Source organism: Xyrauchen texanus, chromosome 28 (genome assembly GCF_025860055.1).
Source record: "Xyrauchen texanus isolate HMW12.3.18 chromosome 28, RBS_HiC_50CHRs, whole genome shotgun sequence".
Taxonomy (NCBI): Eukaryota; Metazoa; Chordata; class Actinopteri; order Cypriniformes; family Catostomidae; genus Xyrauchen; species Xyrauchen texanus.
The window spans coordinates 34,737,823-34,765,047 of NC_068303.1; the positions used below are offsets into that span (position 1 = coordinate 34,737,823).

The 27,225-nt window shown below is 36.4% G+C and overlaps 2 protein-coding genes across 3 annotated transcripts in view; both read left to right on the forward strand.

Annotated features, from left to right (window-relative positions):
- Positions 1–1,184: 1,184 nt before the first annotated feature.
- On the forward strand, positions 1,185–18,499 carry traf3ip2a (TRAF3 interacting protein 2a). 2 transcript variants are annotated; one of them, XM_052095255.1, is made up of 11 exons: positions 1,196–1,235; positions 2,152–2,440; positions 3,358–3,407; positions 3,695–4,219; positions 6,727–6,856; positions 10,449–10,606; positions 10,762–10,850; positions 11,285–11,353; positions 13,158–13,262; positions 14,998–15,072; positions 15,186–18,499. In XM_052095255.1, exons 3-11 carry the CDS (start codon positions 3,392–3,394, stop codon positions 15,330–15,332), a joined length of 1,314 nt encoding a protein of 437 aa, XP_051951215.1. In that variant the 5' UTR covers positions 1,196–1,235; positions 2,152–2,440; positions 3,358–3,391; the 3' UTR covers positions 15,333–18,499. The 2 variants fall into 2 exon arrangements, with proteins under 2 accessions (XP_051951216.1, XP_051951215.1); XM_052095256.1 differs by lacking the exon at positions 2,152–2,440 and having other exon boundaries at positions 1,185–1,235.
- Positions 18,500–20,424: 1,925 nt separating this feature from the next.
- rev3l (REV3 like, DNA directed polymerase zeta catalytic subunit) overlaps positions 20,425–27,225 on the forward strand; it is a 94,163-nt gene continuing 87,362 nt past the window's right edge. The window contains exons 1-2 of the mRNA XM_052095249.1: positions 20,425–20,635; positions 20,713–20,859. Of these exons, the coding sequence (XP_051951209.1) occupies positions 20,721–20,859 (139 nt within the window). The 5' untranslated portion in view covers positions 20,425–20,635; positions 20,713–20,720. The remainder of the gene's footprint in view (positions 20,636–20,712; positions 20,860–27,225) is intronic.

Below are 27,225 nucleotides of genomic sequence, written 5' to 3' on the forward strand. Positions count from 1 at the left end.
CATAATGACGATCGTTATGTTTGGAGGAAAAAAAAGGAAAAAAGGGACCGATGCACTTCACAAAATAAATGGCACCATGAGGAAGGAAAATGATGGGGATATATTGAAGCAACATCTCAAGACATCAGCCAGGAAGTTAAAGCTCGGTCGCAAATAGGTCTTCCAAATAGGCAATGACCCCAATAATACCTCTAAAGTTGTGGCAAAATGGCTTAAGGACAACAAAGTCAAGGTATTGGAGCGGGCCGTATAAGGCTGTATAAGGCCCATGAGACATTTGAGAAATAATTTGAAAAGCAAAAAATGGCCTTGATTCAATTAACCTGGGAAAAAATTCCTTTAAAATAATGTTTAAAGATTATTTTATAATGATAACACAAAATATTTTATAACAGATAGACCTTTTAGTGTTTTTGTTGTGTGAGCGCATCATTAAATGCTTACATTTATTTCAACCCACAATCTTTGTAATTGCAAGCATTTGTATGGCCCGTGAATATTTTCATATATACTCAAATGGCCCTTAATGGAAAAAAGGTTCCCCACCCCTGGTCTGGAGGAATGGGACAAAATTCCAGCAACTTATTGTAAGAAGCTTGTGGAAGGCTACTCAAAATATTTGATCCAAGTTAAACAATTTAAAGGCAATGCTACAAAATATTAACTAATTGTATGTAAACTTCTGACTAATATATATATATATATATATATATATATATATATATATATATATATATATATATATATATATATATATATACACACACACAGCATTAACTAGAATCCCACTTTATTCATTATTCGAATTATAAATGATAGTTGATATTAGCAATTAAATTTTTTTATGTAATGTTGCTGTAGCCTAAATATTAAATCTCTTTGCCAATGATTAGCAGTAGTTTTTAACAACAAAGCAAGTATTATCGCTAAGTATCGGTGTAAAGCGATGTAAATATCTATCAACAAGGAGATCACAAATACCGGCTCAATGTTCAAGAGACGAAAATAATAAATTAATCGCTGTTCGAAAGAATCGATCCTTTAAAACCAAGCTCTAGACAGACAGGTAAAATGCCGGCCAGCTTTGATAAACTGATTGGTTATCTCAGACTTTTAGCTCCGCATTATTTGCATAAAGACAGTGTGGGCTTCCCCTAACTTGCATTGAAGAGCAACGTTTCCTCGAAGAAGCGGAAGTAAGGTGAGCTGTTGGGGCGCGTACAATCTCGAGACAGGTAAGAAAGCGTCATACAAACTTATGGACTTTAAACGAGTCTATATATATATATATATATATATATATATATATATATATATGTATATGTATATGTATATGTATATGTGTGTATGTATGTATGTTTTAAACATTTAACTTTTAATATATGTCAAATTTGCTCATTGTATAAGCGAACCTTAGATTATAGTGATCTGTGTTTTTTTTTTTGTTTGTTTGTTTACGACACACGTAATGCGTTTTTGACGCATAACATGCACATGGGCACAAAGGGATTTTTTTTAGTGGGTTATAAAGTTTATGTTCTGACAGGATTACTAGTACTGTAGTTCGTCACAAGCACATGATATTCGTTTGACAACCACACAATTGTCAATACCTGTGTCTTTATTTTGAACAATGGCTGTTTCTTCAACCAGTTCTTCAACTGCAATTTGAGCACTGTGGACTTCTAGAAAGTACAGTCTCATTAAAAAAAATTTCACGCTAAAAAATAAAAGTGCGCATGCGGTAGGTAGGTAGGTACAGATTTGGCTCTTATGGAAAGAAATTGGTACATTCAACTGATCACAATGTATAGTCAGGACATTAATAATGTGAAAAATTACAATTTGAAAATACAATTTTCAGAACTTCTTAATCTACTTCAAAGATTTATCATCAGAAAATCCTCAAAATGTAGTAATGACAGCTTTGCAGATCCTTGACATTCCAGCTGTCAGTTTGTCCAGATACTCAGGTGACATTTTTACCCCACACTTCCTGTAGCACTTGCCATAGATGTGGCTGTCTTGTCGGGCACTTCTCACACACCTTACAGTCTAGCTGATCCCACAAAAGCTCAATAGGGTTAAGATCCAATGTCTGTGACTCTTACCTTTTTTCTGTTTCTATTTTCTTTGCATTTCTTCCCATAGGTCCTGCACAGCTGAGTCTTTACATTTATGCATTTGGCAGACACTTTTATCCAAAGCGACTTACAGTGCACTTATTACAGGGACAATCCCCCTGGAGCAACCTGGAGTTAAGTGCCTTGCTCAAGGACACAGTTGTGGTGGCTATGGGTATCGAACCAGCAACTTTCTGATTAACAGTTATGTGCTTTAGTCCACTACGCCGCCACCACTCCAGAGTCTTCTGATTGCTGTTGTGCATGAAACTGGTGTTGAACGGGTAGAATTCAATGAAGCTGTCAGCAGAGGACATGTGAGGCGTCTATTTCTCAAACTAGAGACTCTGATGTACTTATACTCTTGTTTTGTTGTACATCTGGTCTTCCATGTCTCTTTCTGTCCTTGTTTGAGACAGTTGTCCTTTGTCTTTTAAGACTGTAGTGTACACCTTTTTGTATGAAATCTTCATTTTGTTTCAAACATTGTATAGCCTTCATTAATCAAAACAAATATTGGCTGACGAGTTTCTAGAGAAAGTGGTTTCTTTTTTGACCTAATATTTACCTTAAGACATGCCAGTCTGCATACTGTGGCAACTCAAAAACAAACCCAAAGACAATGTTAAGCTTCATTTAACAAACCAACTGGCTTTTAACTGTTTGATATAATGGCAAGTGATTTTCTAGTACCAATTTAGCATGAGTACTCCAGGTTAAGCTGTTGGAGTGATAGCTGCTGGAAATGGGGTCTGTCTAGGTTTTTTTTTTTTTTTTTTTTTTAAATGGTGATGGTGCTGTTTTTTTTACATCAGTAATGTCCTGACTATACTTTGATCAGTTGAATGCCCCTTTGGTGAATAAAAATACCAATTTGAAATAGTTAAATCTGTACATTTTTTGGCCGTGTGTGTGTGCATCTAATAATTTTTTTTTAACAGGAGATTGTCATTTTTGTCTTTTTATTTTATAAAATGGCCGACTGTTTTGCTAATTCATACTAGCATTTTATGCAGCATATTGTAGTATATACAGAAAAATTAAGAGAAAAAAAATAAAAAAACACTTTTTACTCAAATTATGCAAAAAGTATGAAGGAAGTTGAAGAAACACCAAAATAATACTATTTATTGTTAATTAATTCATTATAAACCTGTTTGAAAAGTTTTGCTTAAAGTGTGTGTGCTATATTTCTTAAAATGCCACAAAGAAATCCTTTTTTCTTTTCCTAAAGGTGTTGTGGAGTGATTCATTGATTGAAAAGAGCAATGGAGTCCTTTCCAGGTAAATCTGTTTTAGGAAACCAAAATGTTTATTTTACAGTATATGACATCATGAATGAATGTCACAAAGCCTTTCCGGTCCATACTTGAACTCAAAATCGGGGGAAGAAATGAAGCCTTATTTTAGGATTCAAATCCTAAACACACCCCCACACATTCTGTTACTATAATGAATTTACATAGCATGGTAGTATTTGTTGTACTGTAATTACTCCATCCATTATCTAATCAACTAGATGATCATAAGTTTTCTTTCTGTTGTAACTTCCATTTGTTTTGTTTTCTCAGACTGCTGTCGTCATCAAAGTATCCCTGTTGAGACCGATGAGTCCATGACCTCGTCCTCTCTCAATCTGGTGTGGCCAGCATGCTCCCAGTGTCCGTCGCACAATCCTGACTTGAGTAAGATGCCCAGAGCTGGTAGATGCATCCCAGACTGTGATGTAAGCAGACTTGATTACCGAGACATATGCTGTGGGCTTCATCCCAAAGATTTAATGGTCCGTTCAGTCAACAAACTGTCCCTTTCACGACACACAGAGAACCCTGCAGGCCTGCCCAGTATATACCTGCCTCAGGGTTCAGGAAGAGACCATCTGAAACTAGACACCGAATATCTGAGCGACGATTTCTTTAGTCTGAACATTAAAAATCACGGCATTTCCCATGTTGCACATTCACGCCTCCAAAACCCTGTGAGTGAAGATGAAGAGCGTCTGGAAAAACCTAGTTCTCTTCGCTCTGACGGAGGCGAGAATTTGTACAGACATTTTCCACCAAAACAGCTGGGATACTACGGTCTGCCTGTTAATGGTAAGGATTTGCATGGAGCTCATCAGCATTTGTTTTCATTTAAAGACCCCAAGAGGTGGCTTTACGACTGAAGTTTTCTTTCTTTTGTTGACATATTTCCTGTTTAAGGAAAAGGAAGGGTTGGGAAATATTGAAATGTGGTATAACTGTGAATAAAGGTCTATTCTTGATGAAAGTCTATACACAGAAACAAATAAAATGAAAAAATATTTCACCCCTGTACAGTAGGGGCGCTGTTCTGCAACTATATTGATTCCATTTACTGCATGAATCTTAAGCATTCAGCTGTCAATGCATGAGATTAATATATTTTGCATATATATATATATATAATTCTGTTTCATTATGTGTCTTCCATGTTTTGATGCATTTTTAGGAATCTGTGTTTGTTGTTTGACTGAGATGAGCAAAGAGTGCTGTGGCATAGCCTTCGTCCTGTGTCTTCTGTCTTTATATTTATGCGTGCATTTTTCTACAAGTATATTCCAAACAAACTCTTGAAACTCCTGTTTTTTTTTTTAATCGCATAATTTTTCATAGTTAAATGCAGATTTTGAAAATACTGATATTTGACTATATGTACATCTTTTCCTTTCAAAATTAACTTAGGAAAGATAACAAAAGAAATGCAACAGTAATGCTGAATTAACATTTTCCAAACAAACCCTTCCACAGAACAAAGATGGAAATGCACCAGTGCAAGTAACATGAAACATTTCCCAAAGTTTAAGTGGCAGGTCGACTAACTGAAAGAACTAGTACCCACATAAATTGCATATTCATTGCAATGCACATTCAATCTCTTAATCCCTCATCCTCCACAACATTAATCGACCGGCAGGCTGTGGCTATCCTCTTTGTATATGGAATTCACATGATTCGCATCAGGGCGTCAATCGCCGCTTTAAATTCCACACGAAAAAGCAGCTGTCTTGTGTCCGGAATGGTATACTACCAATACTGCTCAATGTTTCTGTCATCTATGTAACAGAAATGGTATTGGTAGAATACCATTCCAAAAACCAATGTCTTGTTCTGCTGTTTTATGTTAACGCTGGCACTGCCCGCTTAATGATACTTCATCCAAATTGTCTGGTATTCATTAGCTAACCCTTCGAAAGCTAAGCGCCAATTGTTACAAAGTTAGAATTATTTGAACTTTGAGCAGAGTGTCGACAAACCCTCCACGGTAGAACTCCAGCAAGCTGTGCAGCAGTCCCTCATCAGTGCCACATATTGTGTTTGGCTTGTAGGTGATGGTTAAGATTTGACATACCTCTGTGGTTAAATTCTGACTTTCAAAGGATGCACAGTATTTTATTTTTGTCAAAAGTCCCATCTGGGTTTGTTTTGTAATTCTCTTTTCTCCATCTCTTGATCATTGGCACAGAATCGCTGTTGTGTGTTTTTGGTGTGTACATCACTGTAATGTCCCCGCCGAACACATCGCAAATGTTTCACCCTGTTCCAACCAGTGTTATAATAAATCTAATAAATACAGGTGGAATGATGCACATTAAGTAAAATGGATGGCATAAAATATGATGCATAGCATTAAAAATAATATAAAATAAGACACAGCCACATGGACTTTATTGCATAATTGTATTGAATTCAGGATTTCTTGTGCGTGGTGAAAAAAAAAGCACCATTACAGGAATACTTTTTTTATCCTGTAATTATATCTTTGCTATAAAATAGCAGAGATGTTCGGCATTTCGTTTGTCTCCCCTTATAGTATAGTATAGTATTGCATTTAAACTCGCTGCTGTTTTTAATGCCAGTATAACATAAACGCACAGTGATGTACATATTAAATGGTGTACATTAAGACAGAACACCATGTATATTATATAATATGAGATATCAGCACAAATTTTCTGTAAAAGAAAGAATATGTTACAGCCTTTATATTATTTAGTTACTGCATATTTGCATTAAATTAAGAGTTTTTGTGCGTGAGCCGAGTAAAAGAGCACAACACTATGTTTGCCAGTTGATTAGCACCACCACTGGATTGTGCTGCAGCGACTGGAAAAAATGATTTAAAGCTGTTATTTCGATGGTCAGTCAGTTTTTACCACAGTCTGAATTAAAAAAAAAAAATATGTTTCTATTCAAAAGCTTGTTTGGAATTAACAATTGCATTGAAAGTTTGGTCTTGGTGTGGGCTTATGGTCTATTTTTTTGGTCTGTTTTCCCAGAAGATCAAGACTGTAAATTTTAGATGTGTGTATGTGCTAAAAGTTCATTTTCACAATTTGTTATGTTATAAATATATAACAATATAGACAACCTCAAAGATATGAGATATGAGCAACTGAAGTCCAATTTGGATTTCGTTGGGTCTAAAAAAAGATTTTGGGCTCTGTTTTTCTGGTTTAAGACTTTTTGCCAGGCCTAGTCAGGCTGCTAAAACAAACAATACAATTCAATTTGGTGCCACCAGGGGTGGAGAATTTAAACAGTTCACCTTTAAATACTGTATTTTTTTTTTCATCTTTAAGGTCAGTACCCACCAGAAGTTTTTTACCACCGGCAGTGTATGCCTGAGCAGCCTGCAAATTATCCACAACCTAACCAGCTACTGTACCATCAGCCCCTACCTGAGCATGTGATGTACCATGCTCAGAACAGGTAACTTTCTTAACTCCATTTCACAGCAACAAAAACAAATGTGTCCCTTTACAATCTGTTTTTCAACAACAAAATTTAAATGGGTCCTATCAAGAGGAATCAAATTTCACATGATCTTCGGAGATAAAAAAAAAAATCTTGACGTACTACAAAAAGCACACACTACTGTAACTTTCAGAACTCAAAACCTTCCTAGTTAAATAAAGAGCATTTACTGAAACTAAACTGTATAAACGGCTCTTTCTAAACTTCTGCAGCTTTCCGACGTCAAAAACATTTGAGCAAATTTAGACCAATATATGTTATTGACTGCTTTTTGTTTTGTTGTTTTCAACTTTCAAACCAAGAAAAAATTGTTTTATTAATGTGGTGGCCAATCCTGCAAGTCAAATCAAACGGATTGCTGCATAGAGCTATCTCTCCTCTGTATCCACTCCAGACTTGATGCCTATCACTGCTGTATCTCCAACAATTGACCGAATCGTCTCCTCAAACACATTATAGATGGTGGTCCATCTCTTGTCCTTCTTTCGTCCCCTGATCTTTCTGCTGATTTCTTTTTAACTGCCAAATTTAACTCTGCCCATTTCTTTTCACCACATCCATAATGGAGTTGGCAACAGTGGAAACAGCCTCCGCCACCCTTTCCCATTCCCGCCTTTTACTTTCCGTTGTGAAATAATTATCATGTTTTTTTCCTTGTAGTAATTTCCTCAAAGTGAACATTGTCTACTGAAGTTTTTGTTTCTTTTATTTTCCTCCATGTCAAACATCCTGTGATGGTTAATGTCATTAAACTAATCTGGAGTCACAAGTTTGAATCCAGTGCGTGCTGAGTGACTCCAGCCAGATCACCTAAGAAACCAAATTGGCCCAGTTGCTAGGTAGGGTAGAGTCACATGGGGTAACCTCCTCATGGTCGCGATTAGTGGTTCTCGCTCTAAATGGGGCGCTGTGGTAAATTGTGCGTGGATCGCGTAGAGTAGCATGAGCCTCCACATGCTGTGAGTCTCTGCGGTGTCATGCACAACAAGTCACGTGACAAGATGCGTGGATTGACTGTCTCAGAAGCAGAGGCAACTGAGACTCGTCCTCCACCACCCGAATTGAGGTGAGTAACTGTGCCACCACGAGGACCTACTAAGTAGTGGGAATTGGGCATTCCGAATTGGGGAAAAAAAGGGGATACATTTTATTAATTTTTTTCGTTTAAGTAATACATCTCACACACTTTACATTCAAACAAATTATCGTGATGACAAACTGCTAAAGTAAAAAAAAATTTAACAAGATTTCTGATAATTTAATTCACGGATTTGTGATCTTGCTGTAGTGTGATTTTCTGAAGAGGCTTCTATTGAGGGATGGGGCATTTAAAACAGCAAACATGCAGCCCATGTCTTTGCGCAGTAAAGCACTATTGGTCATTTCACATGTGAAGGCGAGCATTGCTTGAAGGCAAGGCAGCAAAAAACATTTAAAGGTGCTATAAACTTTTTTTTTTCATGGAAAGGTATGCAAATAAATGTCCTACTCCCTGAAAGATATTAATTAAATAATTGTCAAGAGATATCTCGCCTGTCTCTGTGACAGCTCTAGACTCTGTAAACGGTCGACAAAAATGTGTTAGTGGGCTGCAGTCTGTGACGCTTTCTGTCTGTCAGTCATTTAGCATGTTCTCATAGTATTGTAGTTGCAGCGAATGATTTGAGGCATAATGCCATTTTTATGCCATGTTGCTCATAACTGTTTTGCTGTTGTTGTTTTTGACAACCAGTTCTGATCTGTGTTGGTCTTGATGGGCTTTGGAAAGAGGCGGCATGGCTAATTCAACAGCTCAGCCGTTGGAAATTCCAGAATGGCTAAAATCGCTTAGAGCACCTTTAAATCTTGAGGGTTAGAAAGAGGGTGTAAAATGGTGGTAAACTATTATAACTTATGACAAAATGATTAGTGAACCTCATGGAGAGAAAAAAAGACCCCTTTAAGGAAAGGAAAGGGAATCTGTAAAGATCTCCTCCAAGGGATGACACTTGACGCAGTGGCTCAAAGGTGAGGGTCTTTATTATTAACAAAAATGATCACAAATAACAAAACAACGTGCACGGGGCACTCTTTCAACAGCCAGCTTAATGACACCGCCTCATAACTCTCATGTCACTCCTCTTTTCATGGAGGCCCTCTGGCTGATTTTTATGCCGCGCTCCCCGTGCTCACTGAAATTAGAGACAGGTGTTAGACATAATTTAGCTCAGGTGCAAGCGCCCTTACCGCTTTTCTCTCCCGGACGGGCGCTTGACCACGCCCCCGCTGCCACAGAATCAAATCACTGTAAGCGATCATTTGACCAAGGCAATGTATGAGTTGGAATAATTGTTCACAGTCTACTTGATCAGGGTGTGTCTGGGCATATTGTTTGAGTTCTTGTCCCTCTGTGGTTCTCTGATTCAGTCAGTTTAGTGACTCAGAAGTATCGAATTGTTTTATAGTAGTCCATAGTTACGATCTGCCAAGAACAGGGTGTTTCTTAAAAAAATACTGCACGTCTACTACGCTTCAAGAGAAAACTAATTGTTTTCAACTACTGAATGAAATGGACTCTAATAAAATTTTTATAGAGCGCAACACTGCCCACCAACTTTTTCAGCCATCTTGGTTCCCGAACTATACTGTATATTCCTTTTCATTTCTTCCATAGAGGTTTCATAAAATCAGTCATAAGAGTTCTAAGCCATGAATCAAACCAAACCAACCAGCTCCAAGGTGAATCATGCCATTACAAACTTTAATTTGAAGCTAAAAAGTATTTGAAAATCAGACAAAAAGACAAAGGTACAAGACTGTATACTTAATGTCTTTCATGAGGGCATGAACTACAATCAAATCAAGCACTGCGAATGACATAATCGGATTAAAAATAACTGGAACGTTTAGATCTGGATGACTGGAATAGATTTATTGATAAAGATTTAATGTTGTTGATTCTGAGTATATTAACAATATATTTTTATTTCATTGCAAAACAGTCAGATATATACAGATACATAAGCAGTTTGAGAGTGTGGGAAGACTCGATTGTGTCATTCACAAAAATAAATGGGTTTCTTGCATCCGGAACCAGACAGTTGCGCTTTATTGCACGACTTTCAAGAAAACTCGATTCTGATTGGTCAATGGTGGCATTCTGTAGTCAAATAACTGTATTATTGACTGTTGTACAAGGCAATCGATTTCCTACATCCTCTCTCGAGTCTGTGCCATTTTTCTTTGCCCATAGTAAAATAATTTAAACTCATCAATATTTCATGTCCACTTATTTAATTATTTGGTAAGTAGCCATGTAATAAATAGGATAAGCCACTTTGCGTCTAGGTTTATCTTATAATAATGACCAGCTGCACATTATTCCTGAAATTTTGGCCAGAAAGATGTTTCAGTTGGCACTTCATTTGTATTATCACTTTGTTTTTTGACAGTTTTAGCAAATGTAAACATGGTGTTTGTGAGACAAGGACACTGAGCACAGACTTGCCTAGAATATACATATTTCTGTGTCTGTCAGAATATTAATTGCCCAAGCATCCTTCCCTAGACATGCGGCTCCTGTGAGGGGCCCTCAGATCACACCCCGTCAGAGCACGGCCCCTGTGAGAGAGCTAATGTCAGAAGTGTGTGTCCAGTCATCCCAACCAGCTGCTGCGGGCCAACCCCAAACACTGACCCGCACCATCAGTCTGCCTGATGACTGTAGTGAGTGACCCCACACCTGAGCACCCTTTCACACATATCCACCTCATGAAGTGGCGTGCTGTCTTATTATAAAATGTATTTGTTAAGAATGATCTGTCTAACAATCAAGCACTTGTTCACACACTTTAGGTTAATAATAGTTTTATCATTTCCAGGAGATGTTTTTATAACATACTCTGTGGACACTGCAGCAGAGTTGATGCCCTTCGTGAGTTTTTTGATAAATCAAGGATTCAGACCGGCTGTAAGAATGCTTTTGCACTTTTATGCTTTTTTTTTTTTTTTTTTTACAACAGGGTTCCCACACTTTTTTTTGGCCAATGAATTTTCCAGTTGTTTGCAATTACTGGATGAGGATTTTGAAATATGAAATAGTGATTGCACTGCAAAAGAACAATTTCTATCCGATGAAATTTCTTCATATGCAAAGGGATGAGCGTGACAAAAAAACAAAAACAAAAAAAGTATATGTACTGTAAAAAATGTCAATGACTTTTTAGGATTTTAGTCATTTCCAATGTTTTTTTTAGTGCAGGAAATCACTATATTATATTATTTGAAAATTCCCTGATCTTTCCAGGTTTTTGATGACTGTGGGAGCCCGGTTACAATGTGTTCAATTCATCAAGGTCTATTTAGGAATATTAGATATATTAAACAAACAATTCTTTTTTTCAGATTGATATATTTGAGGACCGAGTTAGACAAATGGACATCAACAAATGGATGGACAGTTTTCTAAAAAATGTAAGATTTTTTTAAATTAATTTATTGGTTAATATAGAATTTTTGGGTATTTATATTATTATTTATTCATATTTATATTTTATATTTTTTGTTATTATTTATTTCATCATCACTATGTTTTGTTTATTAATTATTTTTACTACTACTACTACTAATAATGATTTAATTAATACTAATAATTTGTATTATTATTTATTTTTATCTAAAACAGAGAAAGAGCTGAGGTACTTCTATTGTTTTTTGTTATTCTGGAGTTCATAACCTCTGGGAAGTGTTCGGAAATCTATTTTGAAGCTTACCTAAATACAAACTACTCATTTAAAGTAGTTAAACTATAGATAAGTTACACTAAGTAGTTATCTACACAAGCTATAAACAAAATTGGCTAACTACACTGACACTATTTAACCCTCCTATTGCATTCTAAATCTACATACACCTACATCAGTTTTGACCCAAAACTGGGTCAATATGGTACATCAAACCATATTGTAGCTCATTGTTAACTTCTTAGATGTTCATACCTAAAAATAGATCTATACTTTGGCATGCTAACTGAAAAGTATAAATGTTATTATGCATGAAGTCAATTATTTTATTTTATTAAAGTGTAGAAATTCTAACATTTCAAAATATACGTTAACTGCAGCTAAACCAGTGTAATACATTGGAAGATTATATGAAATGCCATTGAAATATAACATTGCATTCAACTTATATTTAAAGTGAGTATTTCTAGTAATTCTCCTAGTAACTTCAATATTAATTAATTACTCATTACTACTGAAAAACAACTCTATAGTTAAAATAAAAATGTTTTTGTCCAGCCAATCAACATCACAATGACTATAAAACCACACAACATCTGTACTTGTATACAATGTTTTTAAACAAAATGTATTCTGTTGATTGCATGAACTGCTGAATGTTTATGTGTGATCATGCTGCAAGCTGGTTCATTATCAGATAAGTCTGTAGAGAGCAGAAGAGTAAAATGTGGACTTTTCTTCCTTCAACCCTTTTTCAGACTATGTATGCTAGAACTTTTGCTTTTGCCACACCTCGCTTTTAGGCAGTTTTTCCTTTTGATATTTGTTTATTTGTTATGCTTGTTTCATCTATTTTTTTCATCAGTTGTGTGTGTGTGTACTGTATGTCTATGTGTGTTGCATGTTTGTAAACACGATGTAATCCCATTTTGGAATTAAAAAAGTGTGCGAGTATGGGAAAGGGGCTAAATGCAAGTAACATATTTTTATGGAAAATTTAATTCATAAATGTGTAAAAATATCTGCATAAAAATGTCAGGTATAAAACAAAAGGGAATCGAAAAGATGTAACAATTTTATAAAAATGGTTATATCTCATATATAAGTATTTATGTTCATTTTGGTTGTCTTGATAAAGTCACAAAGCTTGGTTCCCGTACAAAAAAATATGTGGTATTTTTTTAAATTGGACTAATTAAAAATTTTAAATGTTAAAAATGACCCGAATGCAATAGGAAGGTCAAGTGGCAATATATTTGTCAAGTTTTGTTGTGCTACACAGCTACTTTTAGAAAATTAAGGTTGTTACTAGAAAAGCTACACTACTGTGAAAAATTTAGCCACACTACTAAGTTTGTTACTAGCACTGCTACTTTTGGTTACTCAAAAAACAAACAAAATATTTTAGTTAAATTTGATTTCTTGAATGTTTAATGGCACCGAATAGTATGTGGCAGTATTGGGCCGTAGTTGAATGTAGTTTCACCTGAATGCATTCTGTCTACTGAAATCTGATCAATGGTTGTGTTTTGCAGAAGTCAGTGTTGATCATCGTAGTTATCAGTCCAAAGTACAAGATAGATGTTGAAGGAGACGGATCTGATCAACATGGACTACACACCAAGTACATACACACACAGGTATATATATATATATATATATACACATATACACCGATCAGCCACAACATTAAAACCACCTGCCTAATATTGTGTAGGTCCCCTTCGTGCCTCCAAAACGGATTACTGTACTTACTGTAGACTTTGTCAGTTTGAACCAGTCTGGCTATTCTCTGTTGACCTCTCACATCAACAAGATGTTTCCATCCACAGAACTGCCGCTCACTGGATATTTTTGTTTTTGGCTCCATTCTGAGTAAACTCTAGAGACTGTTGTGTGTGAAAATCCCAGGAGATCAGCAGTTACAGAAATACTCAAACCAGCCCGTCTGGCACCAACAATCATGCCACGTTCGAGATCAAAATTTTCCCCACTCTGATGGTTGATGTGAACATGCATGATATTATGCACTGCATTGCTGCCACATGATTGGCTGATTTGATAATCGCATGGATGATTGTCAGTCCACTCAGCGGCCATCTTGATAGCTATTTTCTATGGATACAAGCAGCATTAATATTACTTGAATGTCGAAAGTCCGAAATCTCAAACGGTTAGTCGATATTACAATCAAATAACATATTTCAAATTAGCAGTAAAATCTGACAACAATGGTATGATAAATTGTGCTTTACCTCAGAACATGCCAAAAAAGTATTTTTCAGGCTGGTCCAGCTAATGCACATGCTCATTTCTTAAGTGAACTGACGTGATCTAAAAGGTGATTGGATGTTTAACCTGTACGGGGGTACGTCCGTTTCTACAACATATTTACAACATAACACAGGGATGCGCTGTCGGGGGAACCAGCTGAACAGTCAAAATAATATTTAATAAGAACTAAAACAAAAAGACACACAACATAAACACACATGGCAGCTGCATGTGGCTCTCTCTCTCCCGAACTGCCGCGTTCCGCCTCATTTCCGCGTAGTCACAGCCCGGCCCGCCCCCCTCCTCGTCACAAATGCATTAATGGTAAATTAAATTAATAAATTGATATTATGCAAATATTGTCAATTTAAATGACAGCTGGTCATACCAGCTGAAGGTGGTCAAGCTGTTTTTTTGGAACATGGTAGCTGGTCGACCAACTCATGAACATCTTGGTCCAGCTAGAAACCAGCTACCATGTTCTAAAACAAAGCCTCCAGTTAAGAGAGATTTTCCTGCAGGTAATATACATGTATAATATATACAGTATATAGACATAATATTATAATATATAGATTTTATTTACCACAATAAAATCACTGTAACACAGAGCCTCTCGTGGTCAATTGCTTTAAAAAAACAGTAAGTTTGATATATATATATATATGACACACACGCACAAATTAACTATAAATAATAAACATTTTAATAGTAGTAGTAACTACAGTTATTGCTACATTTATAGTATTACTATAACACTATAACTGTAGGCTAGTTATTGTTTGTCAAATGTAGCAAATTGAGGCATCAATATAATATTCATTTGATATGGGGTTACAAGTATATTGGTGTTTTATACAACAGCTAGTTCCTGTGCTCGAGTCTGATTGGACAAGAGACTCACGACTGTTTTTATTGTTCCCTTTTGGCCCCCCTTTCACACCCTGCACTGCCTCCATTAACGCAGCTGCACGTAATACACAACATTACAGTAATTGGATCTCACCCAACAATTTAGAATACCTCTGACCACTATGTAGGAGCTGGGATGTAATCATTTAATTTCTCTTGGTAACATGTGTTTTTGATTCCTCCTTTCAGATGCAAAATGAATTCATTCAGCAGAGATGTCTGAACTTCAGACTGGTGCCAGTGCTGTTTCCCAATGCTAACGAGGTAAATCTCCAAAACAAAACTGTATCTCTCAGGACATACAGTAAGAGACATTTGTAGAAATGCATAGAAAGAATGTGTCATGATGGGTGTAAGATTTCTTTCTCTTTCTGCAGAGTCATGTTCCACTGTGGTTGCAGAGCACTCGTCGGTACCGGTGGCCTGAAGATGCTAAAGACCTGTTACTGCGTTTACTTAGAGAAGAGAAATACATCATTCCTCCAATGGGCAAAGAGCTTACACTCACCATCAAACCAATATAATGGTGAATCTAAAAAAAAAAACATGGCCAGGTCATCTCAAAATAAGAAAAAGGAATATACATTTTGTTTAAAGAAATAGTTCACCCAAAAATTACAATTCTGTAATTTACTCATGCCGTCTCAAATTCGTATAACTTTCTTTCTTCTGCAGAAAACAAAGAAAGATATTTTGATGTGGAGATATGATGTGAATATATCCATACAATGTAAGTCAATGGGGTCCATCACTTTCAAGCTCAAAAAGGGCATAAATGTAATCCATAGGACTCGAGGGACATCTGCAGCCTCTTTGGCGTGATTACGCATCCGCTGTACACATGCTCTCCCCATGAGCTTCGAGTCATGATTGCACCAAAGAGACTGCAGACGTCAATATTCATAGTGAACAAGGAGGTTGAGTCATTTTGGTCCGTTCTCATCCAAAACCAATCGTATTGCTTCAGAAGACATAAATTAAATCACTTGAGCCAGATGCATTACCGTTATGTCCTTTTTGGAGCTTGTAAGCGTTAGCCCCCATTTAATTTATATAATATATGTTCTGTACTGTGCAAAAGTTTTAGGCACTTGTGAAAAACTTTCAAAGTGAGGATATTCAAAGTGAGATTAATGACTAATCATTTAATGCCATACAAAGTCCAGTAAACAGAAAAAGAGCTAAATCAATATTCGGTGTGACCACTTTTGCCTTCAAAACAGCACTAATTCGCCACAGTTCTTCTGTCTATTTATTCTCAATTGCTTCTGTCTCTTCATGTAATCTCAGACAGACACAATGATCAGTGGGGGGCTTTGTGAGGACCATACAATCTGTTGCAGGGCTCCCTGTTCTTCTATACTCTTCTATTTGCAAAAGGAATGTTTGGGAGTATAAAATGTATATTTCCTATGGACACACTAAAGCTGAAGATATAAATGAGCATCTTAAGACAAATGCTTTTGTGAAACATCTTTTGCACAGTACTATATACATTACCGTTCAAAGGTTTGGGGTCACTTGCCTTAAATGTTTCTCATGATCTTAAATATCTTTTGATCTGAAGGGGTATGCTGAAATGTTTGAAATTAGTTTTTTAGACAAAAATATATTTGTGCCACCATATTAACTTATTTAATTACAAAACTAGAAGTTGGTTGAGAAAATGTCAAGAGTACATTTCTGCAAAGGGTGACTACTGTGAACATGCTAAAATATAACAGTTTTGAGTTATTTTGGATTTTCTTTTAGTCACAACATAATTTCCATTTATGTTATTCCATAGTCTTGATGACTTTACTATTATTCTAAATGTGAAAAAAAAATCATAATGAGTGTGTTTCAAAACTTTTGACCGGTAATGTATATGGAAATATTGTCGTCATACCGTCATACATCTATGAAAATATATTTTTGTTTGTGTTCTGTAGAAGAAAGAAAGCCATTCCAGTTTTAGACGGCATACAATAAATGATGAGAGAATAGTCATTTATGGGTGTTTTAGGACCATTACGTTTTTTGTTTTTTTTGCACTGTGACATTATTTTCATGACAATCAGGCACATTTTCAGTGTAATCAAAAGATTCATATTACTGAAATGTGTCCAGATATTTTACTTTAAAATTGTTTTGTAAATCCCATTATTCTTAACCGTATTAGAGTAAACAATTACAGTAATACAATGACTTTTCTCATTTAAATCAGCATAAAGGCAGTACAAATGTTGCCATGATGTATTCACAATTTAAAAAATGCAACATATTTGTATTCTAATTAGTGTCATGTCAAAAAATGAAAGATCACAGTAAAGAAAGTCAGGCATCAAAAATTACATCTCAATGCCCAAAAGGTAAAAAAAATAGACTTGACTAAATACAATTTCTTTCTATATTTTTTTTCTTATGATTTGGGGTGAAATATAACCCAGATATGGTCTTGACAGATTGTGTGTGACTCCCATACAGAAATCTGATATATGGCCATATAAACAGGGACATACCATAGACTTTTTATATAATGCATCTAAAATGACTATAAACTAACCTCAATAACTTTGATTCAAACATCATTATTCAATTTATGTGTGGGTTATTTTTCCAAAGGAGGAGATTTTATACAATTTAACTCCTTTTTGGAGCAAATTTGTCCCCAATCAAATGCTAAGTAAACACACACACAGAATACATACTGTATGTGTATGTATGTGTTTATCATATATTCTAATATTTTGGAGGAAAATATTACTTATACAAAACTGGAATTTTTGTAGTATTTCAAAACATGTTGCATATATGTACAAGGATGTAACTTTTTATACGAGTGAAAACCATATATGAACATTCATATTTTATAAGTGCATTTTTCATATGTGGCCATATATCAGAATTCTGTTTGGGATTCACCTATAAAACTTCTTAAGACTGCATTAACAGTTTAGAAACATTCTAGAGGCACTACGTGCCTATACTCTTTTAGTAACACCTTTAAGTTGCTTTAAATGGGAGCAAATTTTTATTAAAATGTGCAAAGTGTATGCTATATAATGACTTTCTCTATATAATATTCTTATGTTTTGATTTAATACAATCCATGCAATTTGATTCCCAACAAATGAATACAAAGAAATACACTTATCTTTCTTTATTAGTTAAGGGATTCTGTTACACTTAATGATTGCAAGGATGCAGTAGTATTTCAAAATCATGTTTCAATATAGCAAGCTTTTTTTTTTATGTCCAAACTAAGAGTACAAGATAAATTATGCATTTATATAATGGGAATTGCCCTTCTAAACTTCTCTTGAACCTTAAACAGATCTAAAGGTGTCAATGACATGTATCCAAAGTAATATCATTAAATATTAAAGTCAAGAAACCCTGTGTTTGATGGCTGGTTGAACTACAGATACAGAAAGGTTTGGGTGGAGATGAAGGAAGGTTTCTTTGTACCTTCATGATTTAGGTTTCACAGGAAGTGCTGTCAAGAAAACCTGCACCATGCCACAAATCCCATAATTCATCACAAAATACTTCCACCTTGTGTGTACATGGAAAAATCCTCAATCTCTGTCATGAAGCAATCCAGAAAACATTTGATTTCAAGCTCTACTGTTTCTAGTTTATGTTGACCAGTAAAAGGGCTTTTTCAATAAAGTTACAATTAGACTCCAGTCCTTAACCTGAAAATAAACCACATCCACACAGGACTGTGAAATCGTTGTGCTCATGTAAATCTTATTTATACACCTTCACCGCACTCACTAGCACCCACACATCTTATCAGCCTGTTTCAGCTCTTCCTGCACAGGCATGTGAGAGTGGGTCACAGGTCAGGATGTCTGTGCTTTCTGTTAACTTTAAATGACACCTGATACTTTATTAGAGCAGCAAGTCAATGATTAACTGCAGCACATTGATGTATTCCCCTGATAAATGTCAAGTCTGAGAGGAAACTATAAATCACTAGTAAGCATCATTCTTTCCCTTAGCTAAATCTGTTCAGTTAAAGAGATTTAAAAACATTAACATTTATAAATATGTTACCACCAGTCAATAACAGAAGGTTTCATCGTCGTCTGCTAACTAAGATATGCAATGCAAAAAACGTTCTAAGCGGCCATTAAGACAACAAAACAAAAAAAAACTATAATAATGAAATGGTTAATTCCCTCTTTGATTAGATCATCATAGTTTTAGAATTGTAATAATTCATAATTTTATAGCATATTATATTTGTATAGTTCATGATTGAATATGATTAAAAGTCTTTAAAGAAGGTCAAAATAATAAAAAAAGGCATTGTAAAATTGTTTTTACCTTTATACAACAAAAAGAAAAAAACAAGTTGTAATCAATCAACAAAAAAGTGAACGAGGTTATGAAAGTAGAGAGCGTAACGGTCAACTAGCGTGTTACGACAGTAATTCACCATTTGCGGATGCCATACAAATGAAAGGGGAGAGCCGTAAACTGACACCTAACCGTCGCAAACTTATCCGCGTTTTCCTCTTATAAAACAGCAATTTTATCATAGAAAACTCCACACATAATTCGTTTCAAAGGGATTGTTTAGTGTAAAACAAGTTGAATAGTAGCGAACAGGTGGTCAATTCATAAAGAGATGATCGGTTTCCTCACAAAAGCAGTTTATTCAGCACACAAAAGCATCTCCTCCATTGACATCCGTTAAAAAACGGTCTCATGTCTCCTCGCCAATGTACCTCCCATAGAATGTCTATGGCACCACTGTGTTATGCATTTTGTTTCTATCCTTGGTACCAGAGCCATATAGAGAGATCTCTCTCTATATGGCTCTGCTTGGTACTAAGGCTCCGAGAGTTTTTGAAAGGGTGTCTTCAGTGACCACTAGATGGCAGCTAAGACACCGTGCTGGTGATGCGATTGATTGTTTTCAGATGCAGATGAAAACCCTGCCCACTTTCCATACGCCTGACCAATGAGCGTTCGTCTAACTCGACGATCCAGGAAAATGTCGAAGATGTTGGTCTTTTTGCATTGAATATTCCTTAATTTTGTTCCATTGTCTTAGACCAATCTTTAAACAGCGGGGTCCAGTATTTCGGTCTAATTTATGAAGAAACTGTCTATCTATTGTATGGGGATTCTGACGTTTTCTTGAGGAATTTAGTCATATTTAAAACCGCCGTTTTTCTGAAGACCGTCCTAAATGTGAAAGCACACCACAACATTCGACAACGTGATCCCTTTAACATCGGTTTTATATGAATTTTCGTGTATGTTTAAAGGTGTGTGTTATTAACGACTGCAACAACCACTGAATACAAAAAAAATACAACATGGAGCGATTATTTATTCTAATCTCCTCTCACGGTTAGTTCCGCCTAGCAAAAGCCAATCAGAGCACACCCGTTGCCTCTGAACCAATCAGACCGCGCCTCTTCTTCGGCCCCGACCAATCGGAGCAGAGACAGCGTGGAGTTTCCTTTCGCAGCAGGAGTGTGGCTAAACAATGAACTGACTGACCCGGCGGCTGGGCGCAGGGAACACTGCAGTGCACTCGACGTGGATGGGGAGGGATGGTGATCATTAGGGTTGCCCAACAGTGTTGTGATCGTATTACAGAGGCGGGGGAAAATCCACATTGGGAGTGCACATTGGAGTTCTGTTTTAAACCCAACTGCATCGTGTCTTTGAAGCGCTTGGGTTGAGCTGATCAAGACTGTGATATTGGGCAGACACTTGCAGCATGGGATTATCGGATGATTGCGCTCCACATTTCCGCGAATCACGCCGTCACGGTCCATGTAGCTCTCCCACTTTGCACACACACAAAGCATTGGTGCACGTAAGAAGAAAGGCTAGGATTCATCTGCTGCCTTTGTCTCAGTCCTTATTTTAAATCATCTTATGCTTGTCCTGCAGAACCGAACATGTTTTCAGTGCGGATCGTCACGGCTGATTATTACATGAGCAGCCCGATCAGAGAGCTGGACGTGTGTTACTCCGAATTCAGAGACATCGAAGTGAAGAAAGTGCCCGTGGTTCGGATCTTTGGGGCCACACCAGCAGGTATGCACACATGGAATTTGTGTGTTAATGTTATTTACAGGTCACCTCGGTCTGTTGCATGAAACATCACAATACACAACTGTTGCAGACACTGCAGGGCTCGAGTGCAAGTCTGCATTTCCTTTTCAGTTTTCCAGGCCTGTTATGTGAGGTTCATGTGGTAGGAAGTGAGGGAGGAAGAGATTTCTTGGTGTTGTGGCTCCATACGCCATGTTGTCAACACGGTCCGAGGGAAAGTCTGAGCGCCATGTGGACGTGTTTAGTCAGACCATAAACCATTTCTGTTTGGCCTTTTCACGGTTATAGGATTACACAAACCAAAACCATATCTAATTAAAGTAACAAATCATATCTGTGCTAGTTTGCATGTGTCTGATTTCATAATCATGTGATTGTGACACTGGCTGGCATGCTTTGCTGTGGTCCAAGGTTGCAGGGAGAGACAGACAGGGGTCACTGTTCAAGAATGGGGATATTAGGATATCAGCATGGATTAATGGCATTAAAGACCCCATGAAATCAAAATGGCAGTTTCGTAACTTTTAGTCCATGTCTGTTAGCTCTTTATGCTTGTGTCCTTCTAAAATGTGATACAATTTTTAATTTAGGGCTGTCAATTGCTTAAGGATCTTAGTTTAATTACGTATATTTTTGAAGTCAGAAATGTACATACACGTTAGCGAAATACATTTAAACTCAGTTTTTCACAATTCCTGACATTTAATTGTAGACAACATTTCCTGTTTTAGGTCAGTTAGGATCACTACTTTATTTCAAGATTGTGAAATGTCAGAATAATAGTAGAGAGGATGATTTATTTCAGCTTTTATTTCTTCGCATTCGCAGTGGACCAGACGTTTACATACACTTTGTTAGTATTTTATAGCATTGCCTTTAAATTGTTTAACTTTGGTCAAACGTTTTGGGTTGCCTTCCACAAACTTATCACAATAAGTTGCTGGAATTTTGGCTCATTCCTCCAGACAGAGCTGGAGTCAGGTTTGTAGGCCTCCTTGCTCGCACACGCTTTTTCAGTTCTGCCCACAAATTTTGTATAAGATTGAGGTCAGGGCTTTTTGATGGCCACTACAATACCTTGACTTTCTTGTCCTTAAGCCATTTTGCCACAACTTGGATGTATTCTTGGGGTCATTGTCCATTTGAAAGACCCATTTGCGACCAAGCTTTAACTTCCTAATTGATGTCTTGAGATGTTGCTTCAATATATCCACATAATTTTCCTTCCTCGTGATGTCATCTATTTTGTGAAGTGCACCAGTCCCTTCTGCATCAAAGCACCTCCAAGACATGATGCTGCCACAGCTCATGCTTCACGGTTGGGATGGCTTTCTTCGGCTTGCAACCCTCACCCTTTTTCCTCCAAACATAACGATGGTCATTATGGTCAAGCAGTTACATTTGTTTCATCAGACCAGAGAACATTTCTCCAAAAAGTAAGATCTTAGTCCCCATGTGCACTTGCAAACAGTAATTGGCTTTTTTATGGTGGTTTTGGAGCAATAGCTTCATCCTTGCTGAGCAGCCTTTCAGTTTGTCAATATAGGACTCGTATTACTGTGGATATAGATACTTGTCCACCTGTTTCCTCCAGAATCTTCACAAGGTCCTTTACTGTTGTTCTGGGATTGATTTGTACTTTTTGCACCAAACTATGTTCATCTCTAGGAGACAGAATGTGTTTCCTTCCTGAGCAATATGATATATGCATGGTCCCATGGTGTTTATACTTGTATACTGTTGTTTGTACAGATGAACGTGGTAACTTCAGGCATTTGGAAATTGCTCCCAAGGATCAACCAGACTTGTGGAGGTCCAATATTTTTTTTTTGGAGGTCTTGGCTGATTTCTTTTGATTTACCCATGATGTCAAGCAAAGAGGCACTGAGTTTTCAAAGAAGAACTGAGTTCTTAAAATACATCCACAGGTACACCTCTAATTGAGTCCAATTAGCTTATCTGAAGCTAAATTATGCTTGATATAATTTTCTGGAATATTCCAAGCTGCCTAAAGGCACAGTTAACTTAGTGTATGTAAACTTCTGACCCTCTTGAATTGTAATATAGTCAAGTAAAAGTGAAACGATCTGTCTGTAAACAATTGTTGGAAAATTTACTCGTGTCATGCACAAAGTAGATGTCCTAAACGACTTGCCAAAAGCTATAGTTTGCTAAAATTAAATATGTGGAGTGGTTAAAAAATTAGTTTTATTGACTTCAACGTATGTATTTAAACTTCTGACTTCAACTGTAACAATATTTGCTGAGAAAGGCCCCAAAATAAGTCTATTTTAATTGGTAATAATTTAAATAATTATAAATACAATATTCCAATTATTATTAAAATAATACAATATTGCGGCTTACAATTAAAGCATTGATTTGACAGTACAGAAAATGGCTTTCGAATATATTGTTTGTTTTATTTCCATGTCTTTGACATCTTTTCCATATATTTCCATTGGCCTATTTTTTGGGCTACCCTAGATATAATCTATTTTCTTTTGGATTTGTCAATCTCTCATAGGATGCACTCTGACTGTACAACTTAAAGGGATAATTATGAAAATGATTGCATCCCAGATGTTTATGATTTTCTTTCTTCTGCAGAACACAAACAAATATTTGGAGAAGAATATTTCGGCTCTGTTGGTCTTTTCAATGCAAGTGAATGGTGGCCAGAAATCTGAAGTTACAAATGGCAGACAAAAGCAGGATAAAAGTAATCTATGTCTTCAGAAGCGATATTTTGTGTGGATGAGAAACAGATAAATATTTAAGTCCTTTTTACTGTAAATCTCCACTTTCACTCTCAGATGTGATCGTGAAACTAAACAGGTGCCACATGTGACAGTAAAAATGGAGAGTTATAGTAAAAAAGGACTTGAATATTGATCTGTTTCTCACCCACACCTATCATATCGCTTTTGAACATATGGATTTAACCACTGGAGTCTTATGGATTACTTTTATCTGCTTTTTGGACCTTCAGAATTTTGGCCACCATTCACTTGCATTGAAAGGACCAACAGAGCTAAGAGACCGTGCATTCATAAAGTATTCAAACCCATTTCATTTTGTTATGTTGCAGCCTTATGCTAAAATGCTTTAAATTATTTTTCACATCAATCTACACTCCATACCCCATATTAACAAAGCAAAAAAGAGATTTTGGATTACTTTGCAAATTTATTAAAAAGAAAAAAGCTGAAATCAAATTGACTTATTTGAAGCACCGTTGGCAGCGATTACAGTCTCAAGTATTTTTGGGTATGATGTGACAAGCTTTGCACACCTGGATTTGGGGATTTTCTGCCATTCTTGCTGGGCCACTCAAGGACTTTCACATTGTTGTCCCCAAGTCATTCTTGTGTTGTCTTGGCCGTGTGCTTTGGGTCATTGTCCTGTTGGAAGGTGAACCTTCGGGCCACTCTGTGGTCCCGAGACCTCTGGACCAGGTTTTCATTAATAAAATGAAAGAAATATCTGTATTTTGCTGCGTTCAGCTTTCCTTGAACCTTGACTAGTACCCCAGTCCCTGCCACTTTGTCCTCGTGGCTTGGTTTTTGCTCTGATATGCATTTTCAGCTGTGAGACCTTATATAGACAGGTGTGTGCTTTTCCAAATCATGTCCAATCAGTTGATTTTGCCACAGGTGGACTCCAATCAAAGTGTAGAAACCTCTGAAAGATGATCCAGAGAAATGGGATGCACCTGAGATCAATTTCAAGCGTCATAGCAAATGGTCTGAATACTTATGTCAATGTGATATTTCAGTTTTTTTCTTGTTAATAAATTTGCAATGTTATCACAAATTTAATTTTTGGGTGAACTATCCCTTTAAAATCTTGAATTTCTCTCCATAAACACGCATTTTAAGACAATATGTTGAGTTAAATGTAGATTGCAGAAATCTTGAGACGCAAGTTCATTCTATTGTGCTCTGGCCAACTGTATTTAAACTCAAAAGCACATAATCTGTAGAAGGCTCCGTATTCATTTTGTGCTGCCTGCTCTTGTTGGTTTGACAAGGCGTGTTGCTTGTACAGCCCAAAGAATTCTTGGTACAGCCCAAGCTGAAGCTGCCCCCTGCTGAAATGCTCTCTAGAAAAAGCGCAACCGTGCTCAGCCACCTTGTCAGCCATCTTGGTACCGGAAATATTTTTCCCGTTCTTCATATAAGAGTTCTAAGCCATGAACCAATCAGTTCAGATGTGAATCAGTACATTACAAACTTTGATTTGAAGTAAAAAAGTATTTAAAGTTTGGACAAAAAGACAAAGGCACAGGTCTGTGAACTTTAATCTCTTTAAAAAGGGAATAAACTTCAATCCCGTGAAGCATTGCAAATGACGTAATCAAAGTAAAAACGATGGAAAATATAAAACTATTGATGTTAAGTTGTCGATAGAAGTATAGAAATGATATATTTTAAATTTATTGCAAAATATTCAGATATACACATATAAGTACTTTTGAGAGTGTAGGGAAATCGACTCAAGTCATTCACAGTGTGTCATGGAAGTGGAACATAGCTTCAGATGTTTTTGGTGCATTTTGTTTGACTTATTCTGTAATTGGTGGATCTTTTATGCAGGATCATGGTGTAGTAATTCAACAAGAATTCTGCTATTAAACGCAATTTTTATACAGTGAAGTTGAAATAACGAGGACTGATGGCTTCAACAGCTACCACTGAGTAACTATTTCAGAGCTCATGGTAGGTCTTTCTCTAAAGATTTATCTCAAACTACCTCTTTATCTTTTTAAATACCAGTGGTAATAGATGCTAAAACAAACAAGTATCTTTTTGCTCTGTTGACAACTCAATAGAAACCTCTGACACCGATTCAGTTCTCCATGCCAAAGACTTGGCACTTGCTGTGTGGGCCTTGCAGAATTGTTGTCATCTGGCACGAACTCTTTGTCGTGCCTTGTCTGGTTAGAAATTGAACTTGATTTGCGAAGAAATAGTCCAAATCAGTGCTTTGCTTTGTAGTGAGTTTTTTTTTTTGTAATCAAGAACATTGGTGAATATTTCACTAAATGATCGAAGAATTGAAGGAGTTGTCAGGCTGGTGTGTTGTCATATGTCCAAACATAAACTTGTCCTTTATCACATTTTATACTAATTATAGCATTGATTCTCAACTGGTGAGTCGTGACCTGAAAATGGATTGGATGTCTGTTCTGGTAGGGTAGAAGACAGCAACTGCTAAATCCAAATAATAAAATGCAACTGTATAATTGTACATAGTTTGGATTTGGATAGCAAAATAAATAGGCTTAACAAAGAGGGAGGACAAAATGCTTTCCATGTTTTCTGTTGTTGACGTCAAAGGCCAAGAATTCAATCAAACTGTACGGTATTTTGGCACAAATATTAATATAAATGCATTTCAGTTTTTGATTTTAAGGATATGTTTGGATATCTCTTAGGGCCGCCAAACCTTAGATTACATATACGTTAAGCTGGTGTTTTGTTTAGTTTTCAAAATGTTCTCCGGCCACACAGAAATGTCTGAAACCACTTAAATCCCCTTACTGCACATGCAAAAAAATTTAAGAAGTGTAGTATAAAATGCAATTGTCTCCCACATTTCGCCACCGGACAGAAATTCCAAGTAATTGTACCGTTGTGATTTTAAGATTTTACAAACTAATATTTATCTTTAACAACGCTATCAAAGTGGATAGCAGGCACACAACGTGGGCCCCCACCTTGATTGTTTTGAGTTGAATGGATCACGTGACCACATCACATAACAACAAATTATAATTTTATCAGTATTATCGTTAGCATTTTTGAACATCTCAGTTTTTCATGTCTACACTACAACATGAAGAGGGTGTTTTCAAATGCATACACTTGGTAGAGTGTTTTAGAAAAGAAACATTTTTGCTAGGCAAAAATGCCATCATAGTGTGGATGGAAGGTCAAAACGTAGAGAAAAGATGTGTTTTTAAACTAAAACATATCAGTGTGGACGTGGTCTCAGATTTGTAATGTTACAGTCAATATTGTGAAGAAGAAAAAATTCCTGGATTGTGTCGCAAATTTACTTTTACATTAAGGTCACGTCCTCACGTTTTTATTTGAAAACGCATCTTTTCTGTACGTTTTGGCCTTCCCTCCACGCTCAGATGCAGTTTTTGTGCATTAGCTATACAAGCTGGGAAAATTGCGTTGTTGAGTAAAGATCACAATTTATGATAGCAGTGTTGTCAGATTTGACTGCTGAATTGAAATATTTTGTTTGATTATAATCTTTTTTGGGGTTTCGGTCTTTCCCTATTCAAGTAGATAGGAGCTGCGCTTGTATTCCGCTTGTTTATAGAAACATTGC

Coding starts and splice junctions, on each gene's coding strand:
- traf3ip2a (XM_052095256.1), top strand. Junction 4,220..6,726: donor CTACGGTCTGCCTGTTAATG/GTAAGGATTTGC, acceptor TTCATCTTTAAG/GTCAGTACCCACCAGAAGTT. Junction 10,851..11,284: donor ATCAAGGATTCAGACCGGCT/GTAAGAATGCTT, acceptor TCTTTTTTTCAG/ATTGATATATTTGAGGACCG.